This window comes from Tamandua tetradactyla, chromosome 2 (genome assembly GCF_023851605.1).
Source record: "Tamandua tetradactyla isolate mTamTet1 chromosome 2, mTamTet1.pri, whole genome shotgun sequence".
Lineage (NCBI taxonomy): Eukaryota > Metazoa > Chordata > Mammalia > Pilosa > Myrmecophagidae > Tamandua > Tamandua tetradactyla.
The window spans coordinates 186,056,447-186,083,389 of NC_135328.1; the positions used below are offsets into that span (position 1 = coordinate 186,056,447).

Consider the following 26,943-nt stretch of genomic DNA (forward strand, 5'->3'; position numbering starts at 1 on the left):
TGCCCATGTAAAAAAAAAAAAAAAGACTGAAAGTCAAGGAGGAGAACAGACGAGGGATCCTTGAATCTGGAACCACGAGTAACTTTTCTTCTGGCCCAGGCTAGAATGGATAATACAATTGTAATTATACCTACCACTTAGGAGCATTTATAACACTTATTGAATATTGATATTTAATCTTCCCAACAATCCTATGAAAATAATTATTTTAATTTTTAGTCTGCAGATGAGAAAATGAGGCCAGAGAGGTTGGGTAACTTGTACAAGATCACAAAACTGGTGACTCTAAATCTTGTGCTATTATACTGCTTTCCCAGTCAAATCCAAAAGGAAAAGAGCATGAAGGACAAGTAAAGTCACATCTTACATAGGACTTAGGTCCTAAGATCAGTAATAATGTGAATCTTATGCATTGCTAAAATTCCAATTTTGATATGCAAAGTCTATAAACAGCTTCTTAAGAATTCCAATTTTGAAGCTTTTTACTACCTAGGGTTGGTATTCAGAAATTAATCACTTTATCATTTTTATTAATCTCTAATTTTCCAGCTCTTTTTGTTCATGGTCATTATCTTCATCTTCTATAGATGATTTTTTCTATCCCTCTCTTCGGTCAGTGTTACTTTTTGGTCTTTATCCAGGGAGGATCATGTTGAACCAATTGCCAGTCACTTTCCTGCCTCCTAAGTAATACATTTTACATTTCGTTCTCAGTGAAAATGTAAGCTCCATAAGAAATGCTATGTTCTTTCAGTGTCTAGGAATAGTACCTGCAGTTCAATAAACAGTTGAGGAATAAATGAACAAACAGATAAATAGCAAAAAAGAAACCTTAAAATTTTCATTCACCCATTTTCTCCCAGATTTTAAAATCATGCACAGAATATACCAAGCTTAATTAGTCGTACATTATAAGAGATGAAGAATGGAGAACAAATGAAGACACTGTAGATTTGAGTCACATCTTCATCTCATCATGTGTTCAACTAATGGAATAACTGGCAGAAATCTCCACACTATATAAAGGAAAGATTCTTTCGAGAACATCTAATTTCTTCAGTGAGATTCATGAAGTCTCAGAAATGCTAACACTGAGAAAAAGCCTAGTCTAACCAAAGATAAAAGACTACACTGTTCCTTCCAACACCTTTGTAATTGGGAGGCTAGGCAGGATGCACTCAGCTGGGAAGTAATGGAGAGAAATCCATTTCAGTCCCCAAAACGTGGACATTCTGACCTAAACGAGCACAAAAAAGACAAAGAGAGAGGAAGAAAGAAAACATAAAAGGCTTCTACTTACCAAAGTTGCAGGGTACGCCTTGGGCAGATAAGAGATAGAGCCTTACGGAGCAGCTCAGCCGTATCACACACACAGTGTAAGCTTGGTGTTAGCGTCCAGCATGCGACTGTTTGTTTTTTGCAAAAAAGAACCCCAAACAGGTCGTCCTCTTTTCCCTTTGTGCATTTGTGCTTAAACTCCAAAGCGTTAGTGAAACTTATAAGCAAGGATGTCAGTTAATCAGAACAATACTTTACATGGAAACACACAAACGGTACGGGGACACATCATGCTCAATGTAATGGTGCTCAGCAGCTTGTCTTATTTTTTTTTAAAATCCCCCTTTTATAACCTTTCATAATGAGAACTGGATGTTCTCAGCAAGCAATTGTTAAAACTTTTCACATACTCCCTTATATAGTGAAGCAACAAACCAACAGAAGTAGGCTAACGTACTTAGAGAATGCTAAACCAGCATTTTCCTTTTGGAAATATTCTATCAAGTCACAGCTGGTTCTGTCTTGCGGTCTTTACAATTCTAGATCCTGATACATGAATCTCATATTCAAGGACCAGAGTCAAGGAATATTTTGTCTGAATATCATTTTGAGCAACATCTGGACCACATTTCATTACCACATGAGCTTAAATTTTGGTCTGCCCCAAGTAAGTTGGCCATTGCTTCACAACATAGGAAATAAGCAGGCAAACACACATATATATCCCAGAGACATACATACTACTATAAGTTTACATACATACACAAATATCCAGAAAGAACTTAAGACAACTAACAGGAACTTCAGTGATGTTGGTAGGGTTCAGGAAATGAACATGGAGTGGGAACTGGTAAAGATGCCACATGAATACGGCTGAGGGGAACCAGCGTCTCAGTCAGTGAACCTAATCCCCCAGTTTGCTTTGAAACTAAACATTTCTCATGTATTTGCTCAAATACACCAAAAAACGTGTGAAAGAAAGAGGGTCACAACTTTTTCTTATCAATACCCAGAACTCTTAGCTATTAACTTTTTTTTTAAACCTATTAACTTTGGAATGACAATCGCATGAAGGAATTATCTTACTGCCCAGTGATGAGACATAAATATAGCCCTAGGAATGTTCTCCTTGACTTCAGGGAGCCACAAATGGCAAATAAAAAAGATGAACCTAGTTTAAAGTGCTGGCTATAGATGCCTTCTAGTGTTTTTGACTGACTAACACATCATGGAACCCCAGTACAGAGACACAAGACAAATGGCTACTAATGTGAGGTTAAAAATTAAGTCACATTGGTCATGGAAAGCTAGTGATTATGACTCTCAATCAGCAAAGCAGCTTTCATATCATTCAGAAGGTACCCTCCCAACATTTGGAGAGAAAAATTAAAAATACCTTTTGTTCAGTCTGCTGAGCCAACTGGCTCTGAAGCTGCTGAAGCTGGTTTGCTGAACCATCACAAAGGTTATGGTAAGTCTTATTCAGGGCATTCAGTTGCTCAGTTATCTGCTCCTTCTCATTTTCCGAGAGCCTAGAATATGAAGCATTGAAGAAAATCACAGAAAAAACTCTCTACTGGGAGGTGTGACAGTGGCTCAGCAGGCAGAACTTTCGCCTGCCATGCCAGAGACCCAGGCTCGAATCCCAGTGCCTGCCCATGCCAAAAAAGCAAAACAAAAACAAAACTTTCCACTATTACTACAAAATCATTACTTCTCTACCTTGGATGGTAAATTCTTGTCACTGTTACCTGCGGATCATCTGGTCATAATTCCATACTCTTTGAAGACTCTGATATCTAGCTTATAACTTTTCTCTCTATCCCAAATCAAGTCATGATCCTTGGAAATTTCACTGCTTACATTATTCTCCTTATTCTGCAATTGTCTCCAATTCAAATGACCTCCACTCCACTTCAGTCCCACCCACAAATAGCTAGATTTAGATTTCTCTCATTAACTCTAAACTCACATATACAACTTAGCAATAGACAGTGAAACTATGTAGAGCATAAACAATGTATTATGTATCTCCTTTCTGATGTCCTACAGGCACTTCAAACTCACAATGTTTGCAACTAAATCCACCCTCTTCTCCTTCAACACAATCCTTCTCCTGTGTTCCCTATTTTGGTTAGTGGCATCACCATATATTCAGTGGCCTAGGCCAGAAAACTGGGAGCACAGTTCTGTGTTTTGATTATTTCTGATGATTTTCATGTGTCATCAAACCCTGTTGATTTTTCATACTTAATATCTCTTAAATCTTTGTCCTCTTCTTTCCATCCCTGTCATTTCTTGCCTACATTCTCAAAACAGCCTTTTAAATAAAAAAAGTTAAATTAACTAATTTAATTTTTGTGTCTTAGCCCCTGCTCTTGCCCCATGTCAAGCCATTCTCTGCAAAACTGTTCTAGCAACCTTTAAAAACAAAATCCATCAGATTTAAGACAACCTCCCCATAGTCAACAAAGTAAAATGCAAACTCCTCAGCACTAATTATAAGGCTCTTCATAATATGGCTCTTGCCACCCTGAATTCTCCAGTCTGAATTCTCATCCTGACCCTAACTTTCAGCCAGGTAAAACAAGAACTCTAGATGTGCCACAATCTCTTATTTGATACTCACTTATGGCCATGCTTGGCTAAGAAGATCTGTGAAGTTTTGATGGCCTCAGATACTTGAACTTTCTTGGTCATCAGCTTCTCTGCCAGAACCTATGTAGTAGAAATGAGAAAAGCTTCAAAACCTAAAAAACTAAAGAATCAAAAATTTTTTGAAATAAATGTTAAGATCCTAGGGAAATACCCAGCTTAGGTCAGATGATTATCAGCAATGAACTATAGCTTATTAAAAAATTAGAAGAACAAGCAAGATAACTTAAGTTTTTTTAAGTCCTGGAAGTCAATATTTACTGGGGTAACAATGACTCCTGGATGGTCCATATATGACTTGTCTATTCCACCTAGTTTATTACCTCACAGAAGTCTATCAAAGAACAGTGAGAAAGACCTTCTACTCACCTGCTGTTCGAAAATAGCTTTTTCAATGTCTGTTGATTCTTTGGTCTGAGATGAGGTAGCCTTTCCTTGTGTATTTCTGGCCACGGTAGACACCCAACCCAAAAGTTCTTTAACCTTCTCCACAAGTTCCTGTTTTTCCTCTTCTACCACTTTCTAGAATATGAAGTAGAAAATCAGTATCCTGATCAATATCTTATTAGACTGGCATGATTTCAGATTTCCTAAAACAGAGGCATTAAAGTTAGCTATATCAGTAGGCAGCTGGAAAAATCCCAAATTAAGTATGATTAAACCAGCCTACAGCATTGCTCACACATGCCTAAATGTGTGACATCAAGAGCTAAAATAATCATATCTAGGTTAGTGTCCTTCTAATAAAAGCATAGGGTTTTATATATAATGGGTACGCAATAATTATTGATTCCAAAAAGTTCTTCACATATGGCACCTTATTTATTTTCATAATTCTCAAATTTACAGATGAAGTCTGTAGAGATAAAGTGAGGTATGTATTGACATAATGGAAGCTTTCTGTTAATTTACATAGGCAAAAGATGATATGGTTAATGTTTCCAAAAGCATTTCTTTTATAAAGTAGTTGAACAGGTTTCCACATATTTATTTACTAGTTACATTTATTCTTTTGCAAAGATTTTGAAAATTACAAAATGATTACATGCTCATTAAAACAAATTCAAACAAGTCTGAAAATGTATATCTTTCTCCTTATTCTCATTTCCCCAGAAATTTGGCATATATTCTTCTAAACCTGTTTCTATGCTTATATTATATCTTTGTGTGATACCCATGCACAATTTTGTTTGTACTCAAATCATAATTATACATAGTATTCTAATTTTATTTTTTTCTCAATTAATATTTTATAATATCATTCCATGTTAATTTAAAATCTATTTCATTCTTTTTAATAGTTTTGTAGCTTACTTGTATGGAATTTTAATGTTTCTAATATTTCCCTTTAACAAATTATGCTTTTTTGAAGAACTTTGTTCTTATCTCTTCCTTCAAGTACTTATTTCCATAATAAAGAACTTGGAGGTTGGAGTGCTAGATATATGTAGATTTTAAATTCTGATAGATGAGGCAAGACTTTTACTTGTATTTTCAATGTGATTTAGGACCCAGTTGCTCTCACCTCCTCCTCCTCCAGCCGCCGGAGAGCATCACTGATGTATTTCACATGCTGAGTTGTTAAAGTCACCAACGCTGTATAGCGAGTCCTTAAGTCCATGAACTGTGGTTCAAAAACAACAATTCAGATAAATTATCTACCAGAGTGTGAATTTAAAGAGCAGAAAACAACGGAAAGTTTTCATGAAGTCACATGCTCCACAGAAAGGTGAGCAATAAATCAAACTAGAAAGCACAGACAAATGAACTTCTTAAGGGAAGACAGTGGCATATTTCTTTTCCCTGCCCTTTTACCTCTTGAGTGATGGCATCTGAAGAGGAAAGCATGCGGCGGCGCTTGCCAGGGGATTTCTGCTGTGATTCCACAAAGGCCTTGTATGTCATCAGTTGTAGTTCATAGTCCTGGGAAAGGAAGAAATTTTACTACATTAAGATATGGGTATTATAGAAATATTCTTCTTCTTTTTGGGGGGCAGGAGCTTCAAACAATTCTTACATATTGAGATTTTATTGGTTGTTCTGAAGATGAGCAAACAAACATTATGAACAATTTGTACACAATTCTTAATGTGTGTACCAGAAATCTAGAAAGCCATGTAGTTGTAATTCTTTTCTAAAATTATTTCAGTGACTTTTCAGCTTAAAATTTAGAGGCAAGTTTTCCCTATGAAGATTATCAAGTACCACTATCTTAAAAATATATATTCTTCTTTTGATATTTTTTCAATCCCTTCTCAAAGAGCTATACAAAAGCAAGTGGTGGGCTGGATTTAACCTGTGTGTTATAGTTTGTTGACCAACCTCTCATATCATAAATGGGGAAACTGAAGCCCAGGGAGGTGAAGTGAATATTAACTCAGTAAGTGAGCACCAGAGTCAGTATTATAATCTTGGTCTTCTAATCCCTAAACCAATGCTCTTTTCATATCACCATGGTATTTCCACAGCTTACTCTCCAACCCTGAGAGTGCTTCTTCAGACCCTCTTCATCTCTTCCATGAACAGTTCTTTATTCTTGCTGCTTCTAGTCTCTCCTCCAATTCATTTTTTATCCTGCCACCAGAATAATTTCTAAATTGCAAATATGATCACATTATCCCCCTGCTTAAAAGTCTTCAATTACCTAGAGTAGACCTTCTCAAACTTCAACATGCACACAAGTTATCTGGGGAACTTGGTGACACTATTTCTGAGACAGGCAAGATGTAGAAATACATTTGAGAGGAAAACCCAAGAATTCTGTTCTTGACATGGCAAGCTTAAGAGGCCTTATGGGTCATCTAAATGGATATTCCTTGCATCACAGCTGTGAGCTGTTGTGTGCTACCTCTCTGAGCACTTCCAATCTGGGACTTCTGGGAAGTGTATATGTGATGAACTGAAGGATGGAGCCAGCCTCTAGCAGAAGAGCTTTACATATTTGTTCAGAAACAGAATCCACAGCAACAATGAACAGTGTCCTAAGCTGGAGATCACTTATTTTGCTTCTAGGATGTGACAGAGTTACCTTTACAATAGTGGAGTATTGCTGGGAAAATTTTTGACACTGGTCCAGTTTTGTCTGATTTCTTTCAATTTCTGCAAACAGATCCTAGGAACCAAAATATAATAACAGTATCATCATCATCATCAAAACAGCTAATATTTTGAGTATTTATTATGTTTTAAGGCAATGGCTCTCAAACCTTGACAACATCAGAATCACCTGGAAAGCCTGTTAAATGTGGGCCCTATCCCCATAGTTTCTGATTCAGTAGGTTTGGGATCAGATCGGAGAACCTGCATTTCTAATACTTCCCAATGATGCAGAGGCTACAGGTCTGGGACAGCACTTACAAATATCAATTCATTTAATCCTAACAACCACTTTATGAGGTAGGTAGATAGCAGAGAAACTGTCATCAGATATCTTCTTCTAATTTTACTGATGAGGAAGTAGAAATACCAAGAAGTTAAATAATTTGTGTAAGTTCTCATAGCCAGTAAGTGAGCAAGTCAGGATTGGAATCCAGGCAATCTAACTCCAGACTTTCTATGTCTAACCACAATGCTAAACAAAATAGAATCAAAAGTAGATTGGCATGTGGGAATTCTATATTTTAAGCATGATTTTTCTGTAAACCCACAACTTCTGTAATAAAACTTTTAAAAAGCGTACCCAGGAATAAAAACTGCTTTAAGTGAAATAATTTTCTTCCACTCACAGCTTTCTCTGGAATTCCCCCACTGCCCCTATATCCTAATACCAGTAAAATAAAATGTAATATCATGAAACAAAATAAAGCAAAATGATGTTAATCCATCCAACTAGTAAATTCAATATACAGTCGCAGAAATTCACTACTGGAAGGGACTTCCTGCTAGACTCCCTCTAAGAAGAGGGGACTTAGAATATCCTGTCATTTTAGGGAAGCTTTAATTATTAGAACATCATCCTCTTTTATGATCTGCTAACTTCCCCCCTGCAACTTCCACTTGTTACTACCATACTCACCGTCTGCTGGCTGAGCTGCTCTGACAGCACTCGGCTATCCTCTGCTTGGCCTGGATTCATCATTTCCTGTTGGGCAGTGGTTTCCTCAATCCACTTAATAAGAGTTCCATGGCAGGCTCGATAATCTCCCAGAACTTCTTGGATACTTTCTAGCTCAGATTGGCTGGAAGAACAAAGAGAAACTGTTATCAGATATCTTAGCATAAGTACAATAAAGTAAATGAGGCAATTCCCTGCTTAGAACATGCCTCCACAGTTGGACTTGACCACAGAGAATGCATCTTTATTTTAGAGAACAGCAATGTAAGGCTGAGTGAGACCTATGCATGTACCCAGTGCTCTATGTGGGAAACGAATGAATAGAAAGCAAAAGGGCCCGGCTAGCCCTAGAAAATGTCTTGTGGCCTGGTATTCCATGATAATCCCTGTCAAATTTTTTTTACCTAGGTTGCCAAGGATCACCAGGGTTGTCAGTAAGGTAATACTGACTGTACACCCCTACACCCCAATGACAGAGTCCCACTGCTATGATATATCAATCACTACAATTTCTCTGGGGATAGGGGCAGGGAAGTGAAAAATAGTAGTTATTTATTGTGTCATCCTATCCAGCTATCTATACTACTTTTGTCAGCCCACCCAGCTCTGTGTCAGGAAGGTCCAGTTTTCTGTCTTTCCTATTCAAGTCTGTCATCAGAAATAGGACCTCAAGTAACAGAGATAATCACTAAATATGCAAACGAGAATGAAAGCAAATATGTTGGTAAAGGCCTACTATGAAAAAAGGCTCATACTTGAATTTAAACCTTGTAAAAACAAGAACTAGAATTTAAGTTCTGTCTTTGAGAAAAATTCACCAGATCCCCATTCCAGTTTAGTCTAAGAGGCCATTGTTATCGCTGCTTAACTGGATAAGACCTGGGACACACAAGAGGCACCGCTAACAGGGCAGCGACTGCTGATTCAAAAGCAAGCCTCAAGTCTGCTTCAGGGTCAGTGGTCCCAGCTTTCCGTCACTGATTTTATCCAGAATTCACACAGTTATTTAATTTCTACACTTCCCTACGAATTGCTGCCTCCATACAAGAACACAGGCTGTAACTCTATTTCTGTTTAAGATCTAGTCCCTGAACTCCAATGAGAGAAATGTGGTACCACTACTCACCGGGTTTCAATCTGGGCAATGACCCGGTGCCAACGCTCCTGCAGCTGGGAGCCTTTGTCCTGATAGCGCTCCAAATCCAGGTTTCGTTCTGATATCAGATGACTCAACTGCTCTGCCACTACCTTGGCTTTAGCAATTTCCTCATCTAGGACTGAAAACACTGAATTCTTGCTCTTTACATCACTTAGCCAATGCTATAAAAACATAAACACAGCAACAGATTAAATATTTTCCACTATAAAAAGGATTCACAGCAAGGTTCTCAGTAAGGATTCAGTACAGCTGATTTCACATCGTATCTGTGGTATGAAACTAGACTCTAAAAATGTTTGTGACAGAAATGCCTTGATAGGTCACTGCCCCTGCCATCCTGATACACACTGGGAAGCCAATGGCAGGCTAGTACTGTATAGAGAAATGTGCAAAGAATTTGTGTTTTAAAGCTGGCTCTACTACTTCTATTTATTTTATTTTATTTTTTGCAGGGGCAGGTACCGGGAATGGAACCTGGGTCTCCGGCACGGCAGGCAAGAACTCTGCCTGCTGAGCCACTACTGCCCACCCTCTACTAATTTTAAACTATGCAACCAAGACAGGTCTTGATTTTCTCATCCGTGAATACAGATTAAAAAACCCTTTCCTATCCACCTCACGGAGTTGTGCATGATACTCAGACAAGATAACAGCTAAGTGTTATACATACTTACAGCACATTCATTAACTATATCTAATCGAGCCTACTTTTACTGAGAGGAAACAAAAAAATAAATAGAAAAGCAGATTCCTTTCTCTTTCCTTTCTGTCTAAACATATTTCTCAGCCCCTTCTTATTTGAACAATATTATAATGTATTAGATGTAATATTCTCTCTGGGTCAAATGCAAAATTAAATTAGTGTCATGACATCCACATTGAATTTCTCTGCTAATTCTAAATAGTGGATATTACATCAACCTCTCCAGAAATTCAGAACAACCAACCCGTAATGTAGACTGATGGGATTCCAGAGCTGAGAGATCTGTTGGTACAACTTCTTCTTGACTCAGCTTGATTTCATAACCTTTGACCAAAAGTTCAGCATCCTGTATGCTACGTATTATAATATCGATTGTCTTTAGCCTGTGGGAATAAAATCCCTTTCATTAACATACACATTTTAAGGGCTGGGCTAAATACTTAAGAGCACTATACAGAGGCTCACAAAACAGAACTGCCAAAACCAATTTCCCTGGTATTAGAAGATAACAGGGTTTTGTAAAAACAAGAAAGTTATATATGTGCTGCCAATTTAAGCCAATTGAAATTAAAATTCTAAATGGCACTGGGACACAAGGGGACAAATGGACGCGCACGCGCGCGCGCGCACACATACAGGCAGTGGATTTATGGGAGAAAAACATGAGGCCAGAACCCCACGCAAACTATAATCTAATCTGTTATTCCTCAAGGTCATGGGGATGAAGATTTGGGGAAGGTGGATGACTTTTAAAGAATAGCATATGTTTAGTTGAAAACTTTAGTTTCTCTCTCTTTCAATGCCTTTAAGAGTTATTTTAAGAGGTGTATAAGCAAACAGAAAAGATATACAAATAGCCCTATTAATGCAAACAGTCCCTGTTACTTAAAACTAAAACCAAGACCTATAATTGCGGGTACATGCTCTTTAAAACTTGTAATCTCTCTGGATTGTTCATGAAATATTCTAGATGCTTCCCTTTCTGATCCCAAGTGGAACACAGTACCCTCTGAACCCAAATCATCAGCTCACTCACTTATTCAGATAGACAGTGGAGAGACCATATACATGGTCCATCTTCTCCACCAGCAGATTGAGCTCTGAGCGCAGAGTAGGAACACTTGAACCAGATGGAGATTGATGCAGAAAGCTGTGGCATTTCATGGAAACAGCATCCAAGTCTGACCTCAGCTGCTGCAAATCCTCCTGGGTACGCTGTTAATAACAAGACACACAACAAAGAAGGAGACAGAATTGTAGGCAGAAGTTAAAATTTAAAACAGAACCCCCTGATTATATAACAGAGCACCGGAAATAACAAAAATGCCCATACATAGAAGAGTGGTTGAATAAACTACGAAACAGCTGCACAATGGAGAACGATGCAGCCATAAAAAAGAATGAAAAAGAACTCTGAGAGTAAAATAATATTCTGTAATATTCAAATAAATAACAATCACATTGAAGGGGATAGGGGGAAACTAACACATGAAATTTATGAAACACAGTATTTGGACTATAGATATACCTTCAGGATAAAGACAAAAAGAACTACAAATAAATGTTGAACTCTAGATAGTAGGTTTACTTTTTGAAGTAGTATGAGTTAGCAACTCTGAAATTACTTTCTGTGTATGCTAGGAATGAACAATAAGTAAATGTATCGTGGATAACATAGAGCAGCTTTTTCAGTATTGGGAAAGGGAGTTATGGAAACAGATTATTGTGATATTGGCTTAGAACTGGAGATGTGGTTGTGTGTGTGTATGCGTGTGAGAAAGTGTGAAAGATAAATATAGGTATATTGATCCATTTACGTGATAAACACATACACACTTGAATGATACAGATGTTTATACGCATATGATTTTTGTAAATATTTGTTTACTAGTTCTATCTATTATTATGAGGGGTTAGAGGCAATGATATCCCAACAATAATGAGTACACTTAACATCCAGATCTTGCTTTCCAAATACACAAAGGAAGCAGGATTCTTGGAGAAATGGCTGATTTCAGGGTTGGGCAAAATGTTAGAGGCCTGTTAGAGGCAAGATAAACCTAAAACATCTTGGTTTGTCAAAAAGACAAAGTGTGGAGCTGAAGGGACACAGATTGTGCAACAGGACTGAATGTAAAAACTCAGAAATGGACAGCACAATACTACCTAACTGTAATATAATTATGTTAAAACACTGAATGAACCTGAATGTGAGAATGATAGAGGGAGGAGGGCTGGGGGCACAAATGAAATCAGAAAGATAAGACGATAAAGACTGAGATGGTATAATCTAGGAATGCCTAGAGTGTATAATGATAGTGACTAAATGTACAAATTTTTTAAATGTTTTTGCATGAGGAAGAACAAAGGAATGTCATTACCACAAGTTGTTGAAAATACATGGTTATTAATATTTTAAAATTTCAACTTATGTGTGAGCTAAGAGCAAAAAATGTTTATTTGGTACAAAATTTATATTTTGACTAGTGCATATCCTAATATAACTTATGTAGACAGCTTAATTGAACACCAGAAGTACATGGAACCTTGAGTAGGACATAAGATTTTGTTGGTTTGTCTAGAGTGATGCCCTGATAAATCCCAGAGTGACTTGAACAGTGAATAAAAAATTATTTGCAAAGTCCCCTTCCAGGCATGGTGAGAATGGGGAAAATTCAACTTTCCCAAATTGAATTCTTGATATTCTCACAAGCAGTGTGGACAACCAAAGCTATAGGCTGAGCCCCCGGTCTTGGGGTTTGTTCATATGAAACTTAACCCTGCAAAGGATAGGTCAAGTCTACTTAAAATTAGGGCTAAGAGTCACCCCCTAGAGAACCTCTTTTGTTGCTCAGATGTGGCCTCTCTCGAGCCAACACAACAAGCATCCTCCCCCTGTCTACGTGGGACATGACTCCCAGGAGTGTGGACCTTCCTGGCAATGTGGGACAGAAATCCTAGAACGAGCTAAGACTCAGCATCAAGGGATTGAGAAAAAACCTGGAAGGAGCTGAGACTCAGCATCAACCGATTGAGAAAAACTTCTCAACCAAAAGGGGGAAGAATGAAATGAGACAAAATCAAGTGTCAATGGCTGAGATTTCAAACAGAGTTGAGAGGTTATCCTGGAGGTTATTCATACGCATTAACTAGATATCACCTTGTTAGTCAAGATGTAATGGAGAGGGAGTTCCGGGTCAAGATGGCGGCTTAACAACGTGTGCATTTTAGTTCGTCCTCCAGAACAACTACTAAATAACCAAAAACAGTACAGAACAGCTCCTGGGGACACGTCAGTGACCGACACACAGCGTACCCCAGTCTGGACCAGCTGGACCGGCTGCGAGCACCCCCAGAACCGTGAGTTCCCAAAGCTGTGGCGGCCGGCGCCCCTCCCTCACAGGCTGCTTCCCAGAGGGGAAAGGAAAGGACTTTACCAGCAGTAGGGACTAGGCACAATCAAATGCCAATTGTGGAACTAATTACCAAATTCTGACTACTAAAAATAGGCCCCCAGCTTAGGTGAACCTGATCAAAGCGGAGGTTGCTCATTTTTGCCCCGGCGCCAAGGGGGCAAGACCGACAGAAAAAGGGGGAAAAAAAAGAAGGAAACCGAGGTTTTTGTGGCTGCGTATCTACAAAGGCTTGACTGCCTCTAGATACAGCGGCAGGACTTTTCAGGCTGCAACTGCCACAGGCATAGGCAGAAGTGAGTTCTTTGGGGGGCTTGTCTGGAGCCTGTGCCTTCCCCAGGGGAGAGTTGAAGCCCAACTCAGGTGGAATCCCTCCATCTAGGAATTCAGACACCAGGGCTTGGTAATTTGAAGACATTAAAACCAGCCTAAAACCTCTCCTCTGTCTCCACCACGCCCCCAGCAGGGAGAGTCTGCCAAAGTTAAAGGTTCCGCATCATCTTATGCTGGTGGGACCTGCAGTCAGACAAGCACTACATACTGGGCAGGATAAGAAAAACAGAGTCCAGAGACTTCACAGGAAAGTCTTTCAACCTGCTGGGTCTCACCCTCAGGGAAAACCGACGCAGGTGACTCTTTCCTCCTGATAGGAGGCCAGTTTGGTCTGGGAAAATCTGGCTGGGGTCTATAATATCTAAGTAGACCTTCCTAAGTGTGTAGGGGGGAAAGGCACCACAGAAGCAGGGCAAGAAACAAGAAAACAAGAACTGAAAAATTCTCCTCTGTTAAACAAAACTTAAGCTAAAGGTCCAGATAGAGCTGAACGGAATGTCAAAGAACAGATAGACAACAAATTCATCCAGCAAGAAAACCCTAGATAAAAGAAGTGAAAGCAATCTCCAGAATAAACTAATTAAAGTAATTAAATGCCTAGATACCAGCAAAAAATAACAAATCACACTAAGAAAACTGAAGCTATGGCCCAGGCAAAGGAACAAACCAACAATTCAAATACATACAGGAGCTGAAACAATTAATTCAGAATATACGAACAGACATGGAAAACCTCATCAAAAACCAAATCAATGAATTGAGGGAGGATACAAAGAAGGCAAGGAAAGAACAAAAAGAAGAAACTGAAAGTGTGAAAAAACAAATCACAGAACTTATGAGAATGAAAGACACATTAGAAGAGATTGAAAAAAACAATGAAAACCTACAATGGTAGATTTCGAGAGACAGAACATAGGATTAGTGAACTGGAGGACGGAACAACTGAAATCTGACAAGAAACAGAAACTATAGGAAAAAAATGGAAAATATGAGCAGGGACTCAGGGAATTGAAGGACAATATGAAGCGCATGAATATATGTGTTGTGGGTGTCCCAGAAGGAGAAGAGAAGGGAAAAGGAGGAGAAAAACTAATGGAGGAAATTATCACTGAAAATTTCCCAGCTCTTACGAAAGACTTAAAATTACAGATCCAAGAACTGCAGCATACCCCAAAGAGAATAGATCCAAATAGACATAGTCCAAGACATTTAATAATCAGAACGTCAGAGGTCAAAGAGAAAGAGAGGATCTTGAAAGCAGCAAGAGAAAAGCAATCCATCACATACAAGGGAAGCCCAATAAGACCAGCAGAAATCATGGAGGCAAGAAGACAGTAGGATAATATATTTAAATTATTAAAAGAGAAAAACTGCCAACCAAGAATTCTATATCCAGCAAAATTGTCCTTCAAAAATGAGGGAGAAATTAAAACATTTTCAGACAAAAAAAATCACTGAGAGAATTTGTGACCAAGAGACCAGCTCTGCAAGAAATACTGAAGGGAACACTAGAGACAGATACGAAGACAGAAGAGAGAGGTGTGCAGAAGAGTGTAGAAAGGAAGACTATGAGTAAAGATAAAAAGAAGGAAAATTAGATATGACATATAAAATTCAGAAGGCAAAATAGTAGAAGAAAGTACTACCCATGCAGTAATAACACTGAATGTTAATGGTTTAAACTCTCCAATCAAAAGACATAGTCTGGCAGAATGGATTAAAAAACAGGACCCATCTATATGCTGTCTCTACTCAAAGGACACGAGGCCAAGGACACAAATGGACATTTACACACCGATGTTTATAGCAGCATTATTAACAATTACCAAGAGATGGAAACAGCCAAAATGTCCATCAACAGACAGTTGGCTAAACAAACTGTGACATTTACATAAGATGGAATATTATGCAGCTGTAAGACAGAATAAAGTTATGAAGTATGTAACAACATGAATGGACCTTAAGGACATTATGCTGAGTGCGATTAGCCAAAACCAAAAGGACAAATACTGTATGGTCTCACTGATATGAACTGACATTAGTGAATAAACTTGGAATACTTCCTTGGTAACAGAGACCATCAGGAGATAGAAATAGGGTAAGATATTGGGTACTTGGAGCTGAAGGGATACAGACTATGCAACAGGACTGAATATAAAAACTCAGAAACGGACAGCCCAATATTACCTAACTGTAATACAATTATGTAAACACACTGAATGAAGCTGCATATGAGAATGATAGAGGGAGGAGGGGTGGGGCATAAATGAAATCACAAAGAAAGATAGACAATAAAGATCGAGATGGTGTAATCTAGGAATGCCTAGAGTGTACAATGATAGAGACTAAATGTACAAATTTTAACAATATTTTTGCATGAGGAAGAACAAAAGAATGTCATTACTGCAGTGTGCTGAAAACAATGGTACTTAATATTTTAAAATTTCAACTACTGTGTGAGACTAAAGCAAAAAATGTTTATTTGGTACAGATCTATACTTTGACTAGTGCATCTCCTAATATAACTTATGTAGATAGTTGATTGAACACCTTAAGTACATGGAACTTTGTACAGGACATGAGATTTTGTTGGTTTGTCCAGGTGATGCCATGATGAATCCCAGAGCGATTTGATCAGTGAGTGGAAAAATATTTGCAAAGTCCCCTTCGGGGAATGGTGAGAACGGGGGAAAACTCAACCTCCCCAAGTTGAATTCTTGATAGTCTCACAAGCAGAGTGGACAACCAAAGCTATAGGCTGAGCCCCCAGACTTGGGGTTTGTGCATATGAAACTTAACCCCACAGAGGATACGTCAAGCCTACTTAAAATTAAGCCTAAGAGTCACCCCCAAGAAAACCTCTTTTGTTGCTCAGATGTGGCCTTCTCTCCAGCCAACACAGCAAGCAGACTCATCACCCTCCCCGTCTACGTGGGACATGATTACCAGGGGTGTGGTTCTTCCTGGCAGCATGGAACAGAAATCCCAGAATGAGCTGAGATTCAGCATCAAGGGATTGAGAAAAACTCTAGAATGAGCTGAGACCCAGCATCAAGGGATTGAGAAAACCTTCTCAACCAAAAGGGGGAAGAGCGAAATGAGACTGTCAATGGCTGAGAGATTCCAAACAGATTCGAGAGATTATCCTGGAGGTTATTCTTATGCATTAAGTAGATATCACCTTGTTATCCAAGATGTAATGGAGAGGCTGGAGGGAACTGCCTGAAAATGTAGAGCTGTGTTCCAGTAGCTATGTTTCTTGATGATGATTGTATAATGATATAGCTTTCACAATGTAACTGTGTGATTGTGAAAACCTTGTGTCTGATGCTCCTTTTATCTACCTTGTCAACAGATGAGAGGAACATATGGGAATAAAAATAAATAATAGGGGGAACAAATGTTAAAATAGATTGTTTGAAATCTACTGATCAATGAAAGGGATCAGTAAGGGGTATGGCATGTAAAATTTTTTTTCTTTGTTATATTTTTCTGTTGTCTTTTTATTTCTTTTTCTGAATTGATGCTAATGTTCTGGGAAATGATCATGATGATGAATATGCAACTATGTGATGATATTGTGAATTGCTGAGCGTATGTGTTGGGAATGTTTGTGTTTCTTGTATTTTTTTTTATTAATAAAAAATTAAAAAAAAAAAGAAAGATGTAATGGAGAGGCTGTAGGAAACTGCCTGAAAATGTAGAGCTGTGTTCCAGTAGCTATGTTTCTTGAAGATGACTGTATAATGATATAGCTTCCACAATGTGACTGTGTGATTGTGAAAACCTTGTGTCTGATGCTCCTTTTAGCTACGTTGTCAACAGACGAGTAGGACATATGGAATAAAAATAAGTAATAGGGGGAACAAATGTTAAAATTACTTTAGTAGGTTGAAATGCTAGTGATCAATGAAAGGGAGGGGTAAGGGGTATGGTATGTATAAATTTTCTTTCTGTTGTCTTTTTACTTCTCTTTCTGAATAGATGCAAATGTTCCAAAAAATGATTATGAAGATGAATATGCAACTATGTGATGATATTGTGAATTACTGATTATATGTGTAGAACGGAATGATCAGAATAGGAATGTTTGCATTTGTTTGCATTTGTTTGCTGTTTTTTGGTATTTACAAAAAAGTAAATTAAAAAAAAAAAAGACAAAGTGCCCAAACGATGATGGAGACAAGTCAAAAGGACAGAAAAGCCAGCTTGAATAGGCTCCCACTGGTTAAATGTGTGAATTTTTTAGCATCAAAATAATCATAGCAACAGATTAAAAAACACTGGATAAAATAACAGTTCATGAGTCCATACTGAAACAAACAAACAGAGCAGGAGGGAAAACTCCTTCAGTAAAATGGACTTTCATTTTAAAATGCAAATGGAATGATGCAATCAGAAAATCACCTATTGGCAACTAACTTATGTAGTTTCAAAGTATCTCCCCACAGGATACTTAGTACTTACAAAGGAGAAAACAGTGACTACACTGGAGAAATGTGTCAGATATTACCTTAATTAAGTGATCAACACTAATGTCACCAGTAATGGGACAAATCAATGTGTGACTCCTGACACAATGTAACAAGGGCACAATATCACTACTGTGGCATTCCTGCCAAAAACTCATAGCCTAAACCTGATCATGAGTAAAACTCAGATAAACCCAAGCAAGAGGGACATTCTACAAAATGTAGAATGTAAAGGTCATGAAAGATAATGAGAAACTTAAAAAAAAAAAAATTTCAGGTTAAAGAAATCTAGAAACACAGAACAACTAAACATAAGGCAAGATCCTGGATAGAATCCTGGACTAAAAATATTTTTATCTTTTTTCTGTAAGGGACACTGTTAGGTCAACTGATGAAATTTAATAAGGTCTGAGCTTGGGACAGCAGTATCATGTCAATGGTAACTTCTTGATTTTAATAATTATTCTATGGTTAATAAGACAATATCCTGGTTTACACGAAATGCACACTGAAATATTTAGGGGTAAAGGAGCCATCATGCCTGCGATTTACTTTCACAGGAAAAAAGAAATATTTTATGTGTGTGTATATATATATATATATAAATGATCAAGTAAATATAGAAAAATGTTAATACTTTGAAAATCTGGGTGGAAGGAGTTCTTTTTCCTTTTCTAATAACTTTTCTATATATCTGAAAATTATTTCAAAGTAAAAAAACGTGAGGAAAAAAAAGGGTCTTAATCTTTATTTCTTAAGTGTTCTATTTTACATGAACATTTTGATTTCTTTCCATCCCCTTCAAGTTCCCAGCTCAAATCTAGTATTCTTCATAGAGCTCTTCCATACCATCCCATGTAGAAATGTTCTAGTATACTTGAAATTCCTACATCAATGTTTACTTGGAAGTATGGAATTATACTAGGTGTTACCGTGTGTTATCTCATACTTAAGTCTCTAATTGTGACTTCAAATTTTTATTTTTCTTATCCACCTATCCTTTAATTCTTCGTTACACCAAAAAATGCCTAGGCTTACTTTTCTGTGCATGACACAGAGCACTTAATAAAACAATATTTACTGTTTCTATTTCAAAAATACTACCCTAAATTTTTATAGCCTTTTACTTTTCCAGGAAGCTCGTCATATGTACTATATCACTTAGCTTTCAAAACAATTCTGTGAATCACGTTATCTCCATTTTATAGGAAAGGAATTTAAGGACGAGTGTTAACTTGCTCAAAATCACAGAGAGAGAGACATGCGTCAGAGCCCTAATTAGAATTTGGATCTCTCCTTACTATCATGTCATTTGGTAACCATATCAGAGAGGGTAACACATATGCAAATAAAAAATAAAGGAGAGAACAGCATCTTTACTAAACAATCTTAGACTATGTAGCTCAAATGGAGCAACCCAGAACAATTTACTAGCCTCTTTATCTTCCCAACTCTCTAGGAAACTAAAAAGCATTCAGCAATATACTGGGAGCTGAAACATGCTTCCCCACAGTGAAAGGTTACAGAGAAGTTCTGACAAAAGACTACCATGAGTTTCTTGCTTCATTTCTTAGATTCCTGACTCTCTTGTCATCAAATCATTCTGAAAACGCTTACTCTGCAACCAGCACCCTCCTTGCTTTTGGTAATTACCTCTTGTTCTGCAATCCTTATCGCATTGTCCTGCCGGGCATCTTCATCAGTCCGAGAGCTGACTGGGGACTGAATTCTTTTGATGAGTCTCTGTTCACATTCCTCCAGGCGCAGCCTGATATTCTTCAACTCTGAAATGTGCAATTTGGCCACTGTCTCCTCTTTGTCCTCTGTAAATGCACAAGTACAGAAGATCATTAGGCTCCATACTAGGGAAAAGCAAAACTGAGAACAACAGACTTACCCTCAGTCAGAGGGCACCACTGGCTCCAGCAGACCTAACATACCACTAATGAAAGCAAGGCCTTATTTAGGGAACTTTCTGCCTGATCCTAAAGCCCACACACTATATACTAATATTTAAGGATACAAACACATTATTTCTACAAAAAAAAAGTTATAGGCTGATTTGCAATAATGACTGACATAGCAACAGACCTCTTCTTCCATAATGTGATTTTGAGAATTCACCTCTACAATTTTACTCTAATTTCAATTTTTTTGCAACTCAAATGGTAAAAAAGGGGTGTAACATACTACTTCCTAGTTTATATGAAGGATCTAGCAGCACGCTTTGGGCTTTTTTCCCCACGGTTCTCTCTCTTTCTTCCCGATGCACATACCATTCTCTATGGATTTCAGCAGGTGCTGGAAGTGTGTTTTACAAGCATCCACTTCCTCTTCTATGCGCAAGCGATCAGCCACTGAAAAGAGCCCAGAGTCCCGGCTATCCTGCAGAAAGTCTTCATAGTGGGCCTGGAGGGTCTTCGTAAGTTGGTGGTATTCCCCAGGTGCTAAGGATCGAAGCTAGAAGAGAAAAAGCCAGAAGAAATTTCAAAGGAATGGAAAAGAACACTTTCTCCTTCTCTGGTTATTTTATTGACGTTTAAAACATATACAAAAAAAATACACAAATCTTTAACTGCACAAATGCTGATTTTTTACAAATTGAACTCATCTGTATAATAGGCATTCAGATTAAGAAATAGAAGATTACTAGTACCCCAGAAGCACTCCTTATGCTGCCCTGGACCTAACTCTTGATATCCCCGATACCACTTTACTCCATTTGGGCAGGCAGGAGTTCAACAACCACAACAAAATTTATTTCTGAAAAAAACTTGCCAGCAGGATGTGAGCCTGGGGGACAATTTCCACCCTTACCTTTTCCAGGTTCCAACTCTTTACGAGGTCAAGATCCTTCCGCAGATAGTTCCAAGAGATAAGGCTTTTGGTGTTAACATGTAGCTGGTGCCAAAGGGCCATCACCTTCTGATAAGACTGCTCCACCCTAGAAACAGAGAACCTGGCTATAGCTTTTGCAAAATTTGAGGTCCACATTAGAACCTTCTAAGGAAAAATTTTGGCTCTCTTAGCAGAACTGAGCTTACATACTGAGCAAAGAAAGGCAACAAGTCAAATATTAACACAGGAGCCTTTGGGACTGAATTAAGTGAGATCTTCAAACTATCTGGATTTATTACAGTAAGATTTAGCAATCTTACAGATGCTATCTGAATGTAATATGATTACAAGAAACTAGAAAGAAGAACTACCCAGTGAGAGCCAGTGAGAGCAAGAATAGAGAAAAGTAGAGACAAAATAATTCCACTTGAAAAAAATAATAAATAATCCCACTTGTATATATTGGGAAATGTCAACATCCTTGCCTAAAAAGTGATTTGCTGTGTTATATATATTTATAAAACTGCTAAAATATTTTAAAGTTAATAGCAACTTAAGAAGCTCATCTAGCAAATCACACACACCAAATTACCTTGAATTTCTCCAGGTTGAGAGTAAAATGAGAAATACAATGAATAAGTATGTAAAACTAAAAGCTAGGATGTCCAGTTAAATAAGAGGTATTAATTTTCTTTCCCTCCAAAGTCCCCCCTAACATTTCAGTAAAGTAATTTAAAGCGTTATGAGAAAATTTAAAGCTTATGAGGAAAAGGAACACAGTAGAAAACTAATGTCAATTTGATTTGAGAAGACAGAAAGTGAGTGGATAAGTGCTAAGTAGCTCCCTGTGTTGAGTGCACAGTGTGTGTGTATATGTGCACAGTGCTAAGTAGCTCCCTGTGTTGAGTGCACAGTGTGTGTGTATATGTGCACAGGTGCACAGGTCAATAGAAGCCAATAAAAAGCAAGCCAATTTGCAAGAAAAAATCCTCCAAAGCCCAGGAAGTGGAGGTACCAGTTACCACTGAAAGTCGTGGTACAAGATGGAGTTGAAAATAGGAGGACTGGAGATTTCTCTCTGGAAAAAATGACTGGTTCAAAAGGCAAAAACCTACTAAAGCTGATAACTGAAAGTCCCCAACAAGACAACCAGATCTTCGCTTGATCATCCATAATGAGGCCCAACAACTGGCATGTCCCAGCCACAGATACAGAGTTTCCAACCTGTTTTTCAGTGCCTCACTTTTACCTGTAAGCAGGGTGTTGAGGATCAACATTTGATGAAAGCCTTAAACATGAAAGAATGAATCCAAATGAGCAAAGAGAAAAAAATATATTTAGAGGAAATAGACACTAAACAAAGAACAGAAGAAAATTTCAAATCATGAAATAAGAGCTAATGACACCAAAAAAGGAACAAAAAAGAACTCACAAAAGTTTTGTTAGAAAAAATTTCAAATCAGTTTTAGAGAAATTCAGAAAATCTCACACACACACACACACAAAGAACAAAAATACACATAAATAAAAGATAAAGACAAAATTGGAGAATTAGTTCAGGATATCTAAAATCTGATTTAAGGAAGATTCATTAAAGAGAAAACAGGAAAAACATCAAGAAATAAATTAGTAAAGAAAAAAGCCAAGAACGGTTTTCCTAGATCTGAACAATGAGTCTCCAGTTTGAAAGAATACTGTTAGCACAATGAATACAAAACAACTCTCAAAAAGGTATACTACAACCCCTTCAGAGACTAGAAATAAAGAAGAGCATAAAAGCTTTAAGGCAGAGAAAAAAATGTTTCATTCAAAAGGTTAAGTATCAAACTATTCTGTATCCTGTGGTGGTAGTTACACAACTCTGTGCATTTGTCAAAACCAAGAGAAATGCTCACTACGAAGAATGAATTTTATGGTTATGTAAACTTAAGAATTAAGATTAAGACTGAAAAGGACTCTGGATCTCTCAACAACAGATCCTTGAAGCCAGAAAACAATGGAGCAATGCCTTCAAGTTTCTGAAGATCATTTCCATATCAGAATACTGTAACAAGCAAATCAGCTATGAGGGAAGAAGAAAAACATTTTCAGAGATGAGAAGTGTCAAAAAAATTTACCCCCCCAAGCACCATTTTTCAGTAAGGTACCGGAGAGTGTATTCCAACGCAGCAGAGACTAAAACAATAAATAAGATCACTGGGAATCTAAGAATCAAAGGGCCCAACACAGAAAGAAGAGATGAAGAGAAGTTCCAGGGTGGCATTACTGATACAGGCCTACAGAACCAAGGTCCAGATTGCAACAGGAAGACAGAATGATCCAGAAAGGATGTTTCCAAGAAAAAATAAAAATGGAAATTATCTGCAGTATGTTTGGCCATATTGAAAAGTGTTTTAGACAAAAATGGGAGAGTTTAGAAATAACATAATATACGAACAGACAATGAAGCAAGCTAAAAAACAAAGTAATTATCAACCCCAGAGAAACAAAAAGTTATATGTGCTGAGGATACAGAAGTAAATAAAAATCTCTATAATTTTGGAATGTCTAATAGGAGGAGAGAGGCAATAACATTTTCATAATGTTAGGCAGCATTAAGTGTTCCAAATTAAAATAAAGATGAGTAACAGAGATAAACAGTGACAGACTATGAGTGCCAGTGCTGATGGTGCATAAAAGTGATAGGATGAAATGAATTAAGTGAAAGAATGAATCATGTAAATACCTGAAGTAAACAAAGGAAGTGCAAATGCTCTGATGCAAGAATATGCTTGCTATCTGAGGAAGAGGAAAAAGACCCTAGTGATGCTAGAACAGAGTACAAGCAAGCAAAGTGGCAGAAGATGAGTTCAGAAAGGTAAGTTTTGATGGCTAGGTTTCACAATAATCACCTATAGCACTGTGGTTCAACTGTTAACAATTTTATACAATAATAAAAAAAAGTCAATTTAAACAAAAATTGCAACATAACAATAGTGAGAAAATGGAGAGAGAAAAAGTGTATGTATGTAGGAGTGGGTGTGTATAAAGCTAAATGCCAATTTCCTAGAGTAGGAAGTCAATTGATAATGTCCAAATTTGGAAAAATCAGGAAATAGCAGAAACCATATTATTTAGAAATCTGGAATTTAAAAACAGAAAAATCTGCTAAAAAAATGACTCTGGTAACTAGGACTATGGAGTGGGGTAAATGATTGCTAGTATTTATTATAAACCTTGTGGTACAATGTAACTTTTGAAGTACTTATATTGCTTTGATAAACATATAAATTAAAGAAGAAAACTAGCTGTCACTACAAAAACCAACTGAGAATAAATTGCTTAAAGCCAAGTATTCTTTAAAAAAGAAATATCCCTGAACATGTTTCAACTCAACAAAAGTATATACGGAAGATCTACTGTATGGCTGGCAATGTGTGACTTGATATCCTTAATAAGAAGTCTTCGCCAAAGAAAACTTTAAAACTCTGTCCCTCTGCTTAAATCAGGAGATCATGTATGCAGATTCATTTCTCTGTAGTTCACCCAGGCGAAACACTAGAGGGCAGTACTGCCTGGCAGTTGAGCAAAAGTACCTGCTGGCCATATCAGTGGCATCCTTACTGGGTGGGGGGATGAGAAAGCAAACAGATGGCACCATTGCCTCATTTCCTGTGGGGCTGATCACTTTCCATTTGGTCCGCTGTGAATTATCTTCCAACACGCACTCATCATTCTTGCAAATAGTGATCTGTAGAGACAATTTTATAAGTCATTTGCTAATGGATAAATCAACAACCCATCCTTACCTGGGGCAGGATCCCAAGGTAAAGAAATCCTTAAGAAAAAATTATTTTGGAGATCTCCTGTCACTTAGTGAAGGTTCTTGTTTTGATAAAAAGATAATGCATAGAAATACTCATCAAAGGAAAAGTTGCAACACCAAATAAACCAGGAAACAAATGTTTATTAAATGCCTATTACACACCAGGAACTCAGTTTATGAGAGTTATAAAGAGACTTTAAGAGCTACAAGAACAATCCCTCTGCGCCTACAACCAGTAGGGTAAAAATTAATGGGACATGAATAATCATAACTTTGTTTTTGTGGTATTTTCTCCTTCCTCCCTATCATTCCACTCAATCCCCTGAAAAAGTTTAAGCATTTTAGAATCATCAATTCTTTCTTTTGGGAGACAAGTAAGCAACATTATTAGCCCTATTTTATAGACAGAAATACTGAGACACAGAGAAGCTGGTCCCATTCCTTCTTTTATTCATTTATTCTTTGTATAAAAAGTATTTACTGTGTGCTAACTATGTTCCTAGAAGTATGTGAGGCCATGAGGGATTAAAAGGGTACAATGGTAAGCAGACATAGTCTATATTACACTTTACAGGTGGGATATGTACTTACAACACTGTGTGACACATGCTATAAAGATAGGGCAATTTACCAGGGAATGTATGGAAGGGACACAATGCAGCCTTGGCAAGGGAGATAAACAGAGATTATTCTTTATGTTGTGATTCAAACTTTCTACCAAGAGCAAGAAGGGAACTGTTGTAGCAGCTGGGGAGTGACATATTTTTTTAAAGGATCATTCTGGTGGCAGGATAAAAAATGCACTGAATCAGGAGGCTGATGCATTGATTCAAATGAAAGAAGCTTATAGTCTAAACTAGGGTGTAGCAGCAGGGGTGGAAAGAAATACATCTAAGGTAAATTTACACGATAAATATTCACCTGCTAGCCCTGCAAGCTGTGGGGAATAAAAGGTGGGGAAAAGTCAAGGATATTTCCCAGGCACTACAAAGCACCACTTCTATCTACATTTGGGTAACCGGGTGGATGGTGATGCTAGTCAGGGAACCAGGGAGCAGATCAAGACTGTAGAGTTGGGGCTTTTTTTTTTTTTAAATGATGGGAGGATTTGAGCCTGTTTCAATTCTAATCATTCGATCTTTCCTTATTATCATCAACTTAACTGAAAGCTTCCCTTCTCCTTTCCTTGCTTCTGGAGCACAGAGGTTCCCTTCTGACTTCCTCACCTCAATCTGCCGATAGTCACAGATGGCCTTAACAGAAATAGTGCTCTTTAGCACATGCTCTGGACTGCGTGGCTTTAGCTGCACAATGGCTTTTGATCTCCCAACAAGACTGGCAACAGAACTCTTCGACTGTATAAGCTGCTCCTTTTCATCCTACAAAATGAAAGAAAAAACAAAGATATTAATGTTGCTTCTCAGGGTGTCAAATTCAACAAAGAAAACTGAGTGCTCCACTCCCTCAGAGAATGTCATTTCTCAGTTAAGTAGGGATCCTTAGTGGAGCCATCTAAGAAGGACCAGGATAAAGAAAAAAGGAGAAAATGTTTCTGTTTTCCACTAAGTGCTTTTATACTCAAATTTTGCAGCTTTATCCCTGTGCCCTTTCCAATGAACCAAAAAGGCCACATGTAAAACAAAACCACTTCTAGTTGCCAAATACAGCTATATAGTTAAGAAAGGATTTTTCCAAATAAGGTTCAGAGAACATGGAAAAATAATTAACAATTATAATAATTATTATTGTTCAATTTCTCACTGGTGGAAGCCAGTTCTTACCTTTCTGCTTAGGAGAAGCTAGGCTTAGACTGTTAAAAAAATTTTTTTAATCATTTTATCTCCCATTTCTATTCCAAATATTTCACTTTCTTAAACTGAGTTAAGCTTTCTAAAGGAAGATCTTGGCTCTTCAACCAACAGTCCACAAATCAGCGCTGTTGGTGAAAGTATGAGGATATAGTCAAGGTTTCCTTCTTAATATCCTGCAACTTGCCATATTCATATAAATTTTATTGGTTTGAAAGAAAAACGCAAAATTGAAACTTTCAAATCTCTACAATTCCAATTATCTTAAAAATAAATGAACTTATCAATAAGATTGGTAGCAATCTACTACCAATTCCATTATTAAAGAATAACTTTTATCTATAAACCAGGATGTTTCAAGCCTACTTTAAAGTATAAAAGTCCCCAGAAGAGGGCTCTTTTAGGATGGAAGTAGATGTGATGAG

General features: G+C 37.5%; 1 protein-coding gene across 12 annotated transcripts in view; it reads right to left on the reverse strand.

The window, feature by feature from the left end:
* The window catches only part of MACF1 (microtubule actin crosslinking factor 1), a 379,780-nt gene that overhangs the window by 131,414 nt on the left and 221,423 nt on the right, over nucleotides 1-26,943 (reverse strand). For all 12 annotated transcript variants that reach the window (XM_077150197.1, XM_077150196.1, XM_077150193.1 and 9 more), the window contains 15 exons: nucleotides 25,937-26,089; nucleotides 24,481-24,635; nucleotides 20,885-21,011; nucleotides 20,344-20,527; nucleotides 19,721-19,890; nucleotides 10,886-11,064; nucleotides 10,094-10,232; nucleotides 9,114-9,307; nucleotides 7,949-8,111; nucleotides 6,962-7,045; nucleotides 5,749-5,856; nucleotides 5,459-5,557; nucleotides 4,303-4,455; nucleotides 3,908-3,996; nucleotides 2,675-2,810 (listed from right to left, as the gene is read on the reverse strand). In XM_077150197.1, the coding sequence (XP_077006312.1) occupies nucleotides 2,675-2,810; nucleotides 3,908-3,996; nucleotides 4,303-4,455; nucleotides 5,459-5,557; nucleotides 5,749-5,856; nucleotides 6,962-7,045; nucleotides 7,949-8,111; nucleotides 9,114-9,307; nucleotides 10,094-10,232; nucleotides 10,886-11,064; nucleotides 19,721-19,890; nucleotides 20,344-20,527; nucleotides 20,885-21,011; nucleotides 24,481-24,635; nucleotides 25,937-26,089 (2,133 nt within the window). The remainder of the gene's footprint in view (nucleotides 1-2,674; nucleotides 2,811-3,907; nucleotides 3,997-4,302; nucleotides 4,456-5,458; nucleotides 5,558-5,748; nucleotides 5,857-6,961; nucleotides 7,046-7,948; nucleotides 8,112-9,113; nucleotides 9,308-10,093; nucleotides 10,233-10,885; nucleotides 11,065-19,720; nucleotides 19,891-20,343; nucleotides 20,528-20,884; nucleotides 21,012-24,480; nucleotides 24,636-25,936; nucleotides 26,090-26,943) is intronic.